General features: G+C 37.7%; 1 protein-coding gene across 1 annotated transcript; it reads left to right on the top strand.

Annotated features, from left to right (window-relative positions):
- Positions 1-7,590: 7,590 nt before the first annotated feature.
- On the top strand, positions 7,591-8,505 carry LOC123323601 (olfactory receptor 2AJ1-like; the record flags this gene model as incomplete). The annotated part of the gene is given in 1 exon segment (XM_044912032.1): positions 7,591-8,505. A coding segment is annotated over 1 exon segment (915 nt), but the record flags the coding sequence as incomplete, so codon positions are not given.
- Positions 8,506-10,180: the final 1,675 nt, after the last annotated feature.

Genomic DNA, 10,180 nt, shown 5'->3' with positions numbered 1-10,180 from the left:
TATATACCACCTCTTCTTTATCCATTCTTCTGTTGATGGACATCATGGCTCTTTCCACAGTTTGGCTATTGTGGACATTGCTGCTATAAACATAGGGGTTCACGTACCCCTTCAGATCCCGACTTTTGTATCTTTGGGGTAAATACCCAGTACTGCAATTGCTGGATCATATGGTAGCTCTATTTTCAACTTTTTGAGGAACCTCCATACAGTTTTCCAGAGTGGCTGCACCAGCTTGCATTCCCACCAACAGTGTAGGAGGGTTCCCCTTTCTCCGCATCCCCACCAACATCTGTCCTTTCCTGACTTGTTAATTTTAGTCATTCTGACTGGTGTGAGGTGGTATTTCATTGAGGTTTTGATTTGGATTTCCCTGATCCTGAGCGATATTGAGCACTTTTTCATCTGTCTGTTGGCCATTTGGATGTCTTCTTTGGAAAAATGTCTGTTCATGTCTTCTGCCTATTTCTTGACTGGATTCTTTGTTCTTTTGGTGTTGAGTTTGATGAGTTCTTTATAGATTTTGGATACTAGCCATTTATCTCATATGTCATTTGCAAATATCTTCTCCCAATCTGTCGGTTGTCTTTTGGTTTTGTTGACTGTTTCCTTCGCTTTGCAAAAGCTTTTTATCTTGATGAAGTCCCAATAGTTCATTTTTGCCCTTGCCTCCCTTGCCTTTGGCGATATTTCTAGGAAGAAGTTGCTTCGGCTGAGGTCAAAGAGGTTGCTGCCTGTGTTCTCCTTTAGGATTTTGATGGACTCCTGTCTCACATTGAGGTCTTTCAACCATTTGGAGTCTATTTTTGTGTGTGGTGTAAGGAAATGGTCCAGTTTCATTCTTCTGCATGTGGCTATCCAATTTTCCCAACACCATTTGTTGAAGAGACTGTCTTTGTTCCATTGGACATTCTTTCCTGCTTTGTCAAAGATGAGTTGACCATAGAGTTGAGGGTCCATTTCTGGGCTCTCTATTCTGTTCCATTGATCTATGTGTCTGTTTTTGTGCCAGTACCATGCTGTCTTGATAATGACAGCTTTGTCATAGAGCTGGAAGTCCGGAATTGTGATGCCGCCGGCTTTGCTTTTCTTTTTCAACATTCCTCTGGCTATGCGGGGTCTTTTCTGGTTCCATACAAATTTTAGGATTATTTGTTCCATTTCTTTGAAAAAAGTCGATGGTATTTTGATGGGGATTGCATTGAATGTGTAGACCACTCTAGGTAGCATTGACATCTTCACAATATTTGTTCTTCCAATCCATGAGCATGGAACTTTTTTCCATCTCTTTGTGTCTTCCTCATTTTCTTTCATGAGTATTTTAGAGTTTTCTGAGTACAGATCCTTTGTCTCTTTGGTTAGATTTATTCCTAGGTATTGTATGGTTTTGGGTGCAACTGTAAATGGGATAGACTCCTTAATTTCTATTTCTTCTGTCTTGTTGTTGGTGTATAGGAATGCCACTGATTTCTGGACATTGATTTTATATCCTGCTACTTTACTGTATTCGTGTATGAGTTCTAGCAGTTTTAGGGTGGAGTCTTTTGGGTTTTCCACATAAAGTATCATATCATCTGCAAAGAGTGAGAGTTTGACTTCTTCTTTGCCGATTGGATGCCTTTGATTTCTTTTTGTTGTCTGATTGCTGTGGCTAGGACTTCCAATACTATGTTGAATAGCAGTGGTGATAGTGGACATCCCTGCCACCCTCCTGTCCTTAGGGAGAAAGCTCTCAGTTTTTCCCCATTGAGAATGATATTCGCTGTAGGTTTTTCATAGATGGCTTTTATGATATTGAGGTATGTACCCTCTATCCCTATACTCTGAAGAGTTTTGATCAAGAAAGGATGCTGTACTTTGTCAAATGCTTTTTCTGCATCTATTGAGAGGACCATATGATTCTTGTTCTTTCTTTTGTTAATGTATTGTATCACACTGATTGATTTGCGGATGTTGAAACAACCTTGCAGCCCAGGGATAAATCCCACTTGGTCATGGTGAATAATCCTTTTAATGTACTGTTGGATCCTATTGGCTAGTATTTTGGTGAGAATTTTTGCATCCATGTTTATCAGGGATATTGGTCTGTAATTCTCCTTTTTGATGGGGTCTTTGTCTGGTTTTGGGATCAAGGTAATGCTGGCGTCATAAAATGAGTTTGGAAGTTTTCCTTCCATTTCTATTTTTTGGAACAGTTTCAGAAGAATAGGTATTAATTCTTCTTGAAATGTTTGGTAGAATTCCCCTGGGAAGCCATCTGGCCCAGAGCTTTTGTTTTTTGGGAGATTTTTGATGACTGCTTCAATTTCCTTAGTGGTAATAGGTCTGTTCAGGTTTTCTATTTCATTCTGGTTCAGTTTTGGTAGATGGTACATCTCTAGGAATGCATCCATTTCTTCCAGGTTATCTAATTTGCTGGCATAGAGTTGCTCATAATATGTTCTTATAATTGTTTGTATTTCTTTGGTGTTGGTTGTGATCTCTCCTCTTTCATTCATGATTTTGTTGATTTGGGTCATTTCTCTTCTTTTTTTGATAAGTCTGGCCAGGGGTTTGTCAATCTTGTTAATTCTTTCAAAGAACCAGCTCCTAGTTTCGTTGATCTGTTCTACTGTTCTTTTAGTTTCTATTTCATTGATTTCTGCTCTGATCTTTATTATTTCTCTTCTCCTGCTGGGTTTAGGCTTTATTTGCTCTTCTTTCTCCAGCTCCTTTAGGTGTAGGGTTAGATTCTGTACTTGAGACCTTTCTTGCTTCTTGAGAAAGGCTTGTATTGCTATATACTTTCCTCTTAGGACTGCCTTTGCTGCATCTCAAAGATTTTGAATAGTTGTGTTTTCATTTTCATTGGTTTCCATGTATTTTTTTAATTCTTCTTTAATTTCCTGGTTGACCCATCCGTTCTTCAGTAGGATGCTATTTAGCCTCCATGTATTTGAGTTCTTTCTGACTTTTGTCTTGTGATTGAGCTCTAGTTTCAAAACATTGTGGTCTGAAAATAGGCAGGGAATGATTCCAATCTTTTGTTAATGGTTGAGACCTGATTTATGACCTAGGATGTGATCTATTCTGGAGAATGTTCCATGGGCACTAGAGAAGAATGTGTATTCCGTTGCTTTGGGGTGGAATGTTCTGAATATGTCTGTAAAGTCCATTTGGTCCACTGTGTCATTTAAAGTCTTTATTTCCTTGTTGATCTTTTGCTTAGACGATCTGTCCATTTCAGTGAGGGGGGTGTTAAAGTACCCGTTATTATTGTATTGTTGTCAATGTGTTTCTTTGCTTTTGTTATTAATTGGCTTATATAATTGGCTGCATAGGGGCATAGATATTTACAATTAGGGGCATAGATATTTACAATTGTTAGATCTTCTTGTTGGATAGATCCTTTAGGTATGATATAGTGTCCTTCCTCATCTCTTATTACAGTCTTTGGTTTAAAATCTAATTTGTCTGATATAAGGATTGCCACCCCAGCTTTCTTTTGGTGTCCATTAGCATGGTAAATGGTTTTCCACCCACTCACTTTCAATCTGGGGCTGTCTTTGGGTCGAAAATGAGTCTCTTGCAGACAGCATATCGATTGGTCTTGTTTTCTAATCCAGTCTGATAGCCTGTGTCTTTTGATTGGGGCATTGAGCCCATTTACATTCAGGGTAACTATTGAAAAATAGGAATTTAGTTCCATTGTATTGCCTGTAATGTGAGTGTTACCGTATATTGTCTGTGTTCCTTCCTGGTCTATGTTGCTTTTAGGCTCTCTCTTTGCTTAGAGGACCCCTTTCAAGATTTCCTGTAGGGCTGGTTTTGTGTTTGCAAATTCCTTTAGTTTTTGTTTGTCCTGGAAGCTTTTTATCTCTCCTTCAATTTTCAATGACAGCCTAGCTGGATATAGTATTCTTGGCTGCATATTTTTCTCATTTAGTGCTCTGAAGATATCCTGCCAGTCCTTTCTGGCCTGCCAGGTCTCTGTGGATAGGTCTGTTGCCAATCTAATGTTTCTACCCTTGTAGGTTACATATCTCTTCTCCTGAACTGCTTTCAGGATTTTCTCTTTGTCTATGAGACTCGTAAGTTTTACTATTAGATGTCGGGGTGTTGACCTATTTTTATTGATTTTGAGAGGGGTTCTCTGTGCTTCCTGGATTTTGATGCCTGTTTCCTTCCCCAAATTAGGGAAGTTCTCTGCTATAATTTGCTCCATTATACCTTCTGCCCCTCTCTCTCTCTCTTCTTCTTCTGGGATCCCAATTATTCTAATGTTGTTTCGTCTTATGGTATCGCTTATCTCTCGAATTCTGCCCTCGTGATCCAGTAGTTGTTTCTCTCTCTTTTTCTCAGCTTCTTTATTTTCCATCATTTCATCTTCTATATTACTGATTCTCTCTTCTGCCTCATTTATTCTAGCAGTTAGCGCCCCCATTTTTGATTGCACCTCATTAATAGCCTTTTTGATTTCTACTTCATTGGATTTTCGTTCTTTTACTTCTTCAGAAAGGGTTTTTCTAATAACTTCCATATTTTTTTCAAGCCCAGCTAGTATCTTTAAAGTGATGATTCTGAACTCTAGATCTGACATCGTACTAATGTCCGTATTGAGTAGGTCCCTAGCAATCGGTATTATCTCTTGTTCTTTTTGTTGAGGTGATTTTTTCCATCTTGTCATTTTGTGCAGAGGAGAATAGATTAATGAGAGAACAAAATGCTAGCAGAGTAACAACGTCCCCAGAAAATATACTCTAAACAAATCAGAAAAAACCTGAAGCAGTGGGAAAAGAAAGGGAAAGAGAGAAAAAAGAAAAAGAAAAAAAAGAAAAAGATTAAGATAAATACAAAAAGAAACAAAACAAAACAACAGCAACAAAAAAACAGAATGTGATCAAATATGATCAGGATGGTATATAGATCAGTGCCACACACTAGATTTGGGGTGTATTTTGGTCTTTTAGAAGAAAGTGTCTCCCAAAATTTTAAAGAAAGAAAAACTTATATATGTACAAAAATAAGGGTTCATATGATGAAGGGATGGAATATAACTGTAATGATGGAAATTATAAAAAATTTTATAAAAGGAATTGATAAGAAGTTGTTTGCAAAAAGAAAGAAGAGCATTTAAAAAAAGAAAAAAAAAGGGAGAGGATGCGATCAGGCAGGGGAATAGAAAACACCATATACTAGAGATTTAGGGTATATTTTGATCTGTTAGAAGAAACTATCTCAAAATTTTAAAGAGAGAACAACTTATATATATAAGCCAAAAATACGGGTAACTACTATGAAGGGATAGAATATGACCCTAAAAATGAAAAATAAAAATGTTTTTTTTTTAAAGGGATTGATAAGATTTGGTTGAAAAAGGGAAAAAGAAAAATTCAAAAAGAAAAAAAAAGAAAATAAGACAGTTAAAAAAAATTAACTTTGAAAGACTACAGAATCATGGTAAAAAAGCCAGGAATTCTATGTGGAGTAGTCCCCTAGAGCTGGAGTTCTGCCGTTCTCATTGATGGGTAAACTTGGTCTTGGCTGGCTGTTCTCGCTGATCTTCTGGGGAGGGGCCTGTTGCCATGGTTTCCAAATTTCTTTGGGGGAGGCAGAATTTCCCTGCCCTTGCCCCCTCCCAGCTAAGTAATCTGCTCAGGTTTGCTCTCCGGGCCTTTTGTTCCCTGCGAGCTTTCTGTACAGCTTTGGAGGCAGAGAGTGAAAATGGTGGCCTCCCAATCTCCGCCGCATAGAAGCCGAGAACTCGGGGCCCCGCTTCTCAGTGAGCCCCCAGAGAAAAGCGGTCAGTCCCTCCCGTCTCCCCGGTCTCCAGCCGCACTCCGTGCTCACCCGGCCTGTGACTGCGCATTTCTATCTCTGGCACCTGACCCCAGGTGGAGTCTCCAAACCCAGCAGATCCCTGCGGTGCACTCCCGCGCGGCTCCTCCCGGGGGAGGAAGGTGAGTCTCCCCGGATCTGCCGCTTGTTGGGTCCCTGCTGGAGGAGCAGTGGCCCGACTGTGCCGCGGATCACGTTTTATGGCAACCCCAAGCTGAGAGCCCGCACCTGGGCTCCGCCTCTGCAGCTGGCTTCCCTGCTCCGATACCTGGGAGCTCTGCCACACTCAGGCACCCCCGGTCTTTCTGTGACCCGTGGGTCCTGAGACCACACTGTCCCGGAGGGTTCCACACCCCGCTTATCCACCAGAGTGATGTCCCTCAGCGGAACAGACTTTTAAAAGTTCCGATTTTGTGCTCTGCGGCTCTATCACTTGCCAGAAGCGGCCACCGGAGGCCCCTTCCCCGCCATCTATCCTCCCGAATATTGCCTCGGATTCACTTCTCCGCACGTCCTACCTTCCAGAAAGTGATCGCTTTTCTGATGAGAGAGTTGTTGCTCTTCTTTTCTTCGATCTCCTGTTGAGTTTGTAAGTGTTCAGAATGGTTTGATCCCTATCCAGCTGAATTCCTGAGACCAGACGAAATCCAGGTCTCCTACTCTTCCGCCATCTTTCTCTGCCCCCCCATGAATAGTTCTTAAAGAAGGCAAATAACTTGTTTTATATGTTATTTATTTTTCATGATTTGCAGCAGTGTTTTCTTAAATTCTCTCTGTGTGTATAAGTATGTATGCATGTATATCTATTTATTGGAGGGATAGATCATACATAGTGAATTTGTGCACATAGAGTAAAGGGAACACTTAAGTCACTACCCACATCTAAACAATTTCATTATTTAGGAAACTATATGATTCTCTATATAAAGAATTAATGAAATATAATTCAATTCTGAGGAGTTAATAAAACTGGCCCAATTAAAATATATTCTCATTTTAACTGAATAAAATTTTCATTTTTTACATTTAAATGCTGATATTTACAAATTACAGATTAAATTATAAATACAGATTAAGCTAGTTTTTATACTATATCATTACTGATGATTTTAGAAAGATGTATAAATAATACATTTCATTTTCTTTAAGCTTTATCCAAATAAAAAATGAGACAGAAAATTGAGTTCCATATGCTACTCATTTATTCAGGTATTTAAGGGATAATATTGAGCAACTACTATATACCAGGCATTGTGTAGCCATTCAGTTTATACAGAGGGCAAAACAATGATTTCACATTGGGAAGTTTAAGTTCTGATGAGTTAGAATGACCATAAAAAATAAATTTAGTTCATAAGTTTATTGAATATGTAAAAGATGAAAAGTGATTTGCAGAATACATCAAAGGACAGCACAGTAAGGAGAAATAGGCAAGTCGGGGGTTACTGAGATTTTTAAGTACACTGTTCAGGGTAGGTCTCATTTAAAAAGTGACCTTTGACAAAAAATTGAACTGCATTTAAGAATACGGAATTAAGACTACATGGAGCTAACAGCTTTCTCAATAGACCAATATCATCAGTTGATTCAAACAAATAAATGGCCATGTTGTAAACCAAGCCCACTTCCAAAGCTGGTTGAGAGTCTGTTGACTTGAACTGCAAAATATGCATCACTCTCATTTTATTATGCTTCTAAATGTAAATGAGTTTGAGATTTATGCCACTGCATTTTAGCTCTATTTTTTTCTATTTTAGGAAAAGAGTGGAGTTCATGATGGGGCATGAGAATCACAGTTTCACCAGTGATTTCATTCTTTTAGGACTCTTTTCTTCTTCTCAATCAAGTCTAGTTTTCATCTCCTTTATATTCATCATTTTTATTATGACTATAACAGAAAACACAATCATGTTCCTACTTATCCTCAGGGACTCAAGACTCCATACTCCAATGTATTTCCTGCTCAGCCATCTGTCTTTCATGGACATCTTGCATATTTCCAACATTGTTCCCAAAATGGTCACTGACTTTCTGTCAGGCAGCAGAACTATTTCATTCGCAGGTTGTGGCTTCCAGATATTTCTATCCCTCACCCTCCTGGGTGGTGAGTGCCTTCTCCTGGCGGCAATGTCTTACGATCACTATGTAGCCATCTGTCACCCACTGCGCTATCCCATTCTTATGAATGACTATGTCCGCATTCTCATGGCTAGAGGGTCTTGGATTGTTGGGACCGTCAACTTCATAGTCCACACAGCTTATGCACTCCAGTTGCCCTTCTGTGGCCCAAGAGCCATTGATCACTTTTTCTGTGAAGTCCCTGCCATGTTGAAGTTGTCCTGTGTGGACACAACACTCTATGAATGAGGAGTTTATGTAAGTGGCTTAATTTTTCTCCTTGTCCCTTCCTCCCTAATCCTTGCTTCTTATGTCCAAATTCTCCTTACTGTTCTTCAAATGAAATCATCAGAAGCACAGAAAAAGTCATTTTCTACCTGTTCCTTCCACATGATTGTGGTCACAATGTACTATGGGCCATTTATTTTCACATACATGAGACCCAAATCATACCACACTCCGGGCCAGGACAAGTATTTGGCAATATTCTATACCATCCTCACACCCACACTGAACCCTATCATCTACAGTTTTAGGAATAAAGATGTTCTGAAGGCAATGAAAAATATGCTCAAAGTAACTTTCTCCATTAAAGATAGTAATAAAAATGCTTGAAGCATGTGTTTTCTATATCAATATTCAATGCTTAGAGATTATCCATTAGTCATATCTTTAGAAAGAAAATCAAAGTTTCTATCCCTCAAGAGTGGAAAGTGGATTTTTCCAAACCTCCAATGAAAATAATAAAAAGTTTTACAGGTATTTGTTTTATAAATACATACATCCAGAAATGTACTCTTCCCTCCCATGAAAAATTCTAAGAACTTATAAAAATTGACTTTTATAATACAATCACATTATATGGGATCTATCCATATAACTTTTCTATTTCATGAAACAGTAAAATTATAATTCCAAGGTTACAAGCAGCTATCAAAAATTCATAAAAAATTATAGGCAAAATGGGTGCAGGTGTTCAAGAGGTAAAAATTCTAGTTATATGATACATAAGTTAAAAATAAGTAAGTCCTGTGATGTAATGTAGAGCATGGTGACTGTAGCTAACAATGGTCTGTTGTATATAAGAAAGTGGCTGAGAGTGTAGGTTTTAGTAGTTCTCATCATAACAAAATGAATTGTAGCTCTGTGTGGTGACAGATGATAACTAAATTTATTTTGATAATTATTTTATAATATACAGATATATCAAATTTTTATGCAGTACACCTAAGAACAGTAGAATTATATCAATTATACCTCAATAAAACAGAAACATAAACCAATGTATTTTAGTATTTAATAAATCATATATTATTATGTATTTTAATATACTAATACATTATGTAACTTATTTGATATACTCAATGCATTAAATATTATTTAGAAAGAATAACATTTATTAAGAGTTATTGAAGAACTAGCATTCAGTTTCTATTACTATGAGTTCTAAATCATGAAAACACTTCCCTTTGAAATCCACCATCCCTGTTTTCTTGCACAATAATGTAAACAAATATTGCGTGTAAGAACCTCCATACATCAATTGCACCCCTGTCCTATTACCCCTGGATCTTTTTTGTATTGTGAATGTCTGAGTGAGAGGGCTACACCTCTGTACAGAGAAAGTGATGTAGAGGGGCCAAAAACAATCCAGCAGGCACAAGCAACTTCTATTTTTGCCCCCTTTCAAACTTAATTGAGAGGGAATTTGGGAAACAAAATGTCAGAACTACATTAAATCCCAAACCAGTACAACGACATGCATCACTGTGCCCTCACCTGGACGTTTCGAAGAAAAAAACAAAACTTTTCGGAACTCCACTTGAAATATCCATTGTTCATTGAATAGTTTGTTTTGAAACCTTTGTTACTGAAGTGAGAAATATATATACATACACTTACATATATGCATTAGTTGTGGTACAATGAAAGTACTCATCCTTTCTAGAAGCAAACACAAAATATTTAAGGTGTGTGTTAAAATTGTGTCTTGTTTTAGGTACACATATAGGGTTACATTTTGTAACATTTTTAGCATTTTATCCTAAAAATTAGTGCAAAGAAGAAAAATATTTTTTAAGACTTTATTTTTTAAGACTTTATTTGTTATCAATTGCCTTATATAAGTAATTGCTCCCATGTTAGAGGCATAGATATTTACAATTGTTAGATCTTCTTGTTGGATAGACCCGTTAAGTAGGATATAGTATCCTTCCTCATCTCTTATAATCTTTGGTTTAAAATC

This window comes from Neomonachus schauinslandi, chromosome Y (genome assembly GCF_002201575.2).
Source record: "Neomonachus schauinslandi chromosome Y, ASM220157v2, whole genome shotgun sequence".
NCBI classification, from domain to species: Eukaryota; Metazoa; Chordata; class Mammalia; order Carnivora; family Phocidae; genus Neomonachus; species Neomonachus schauinslandi.
Note: the sequence above shows the minus strand (reverse complement) of the source record. Positions and strands in the feature narration are given on the sequence as shown.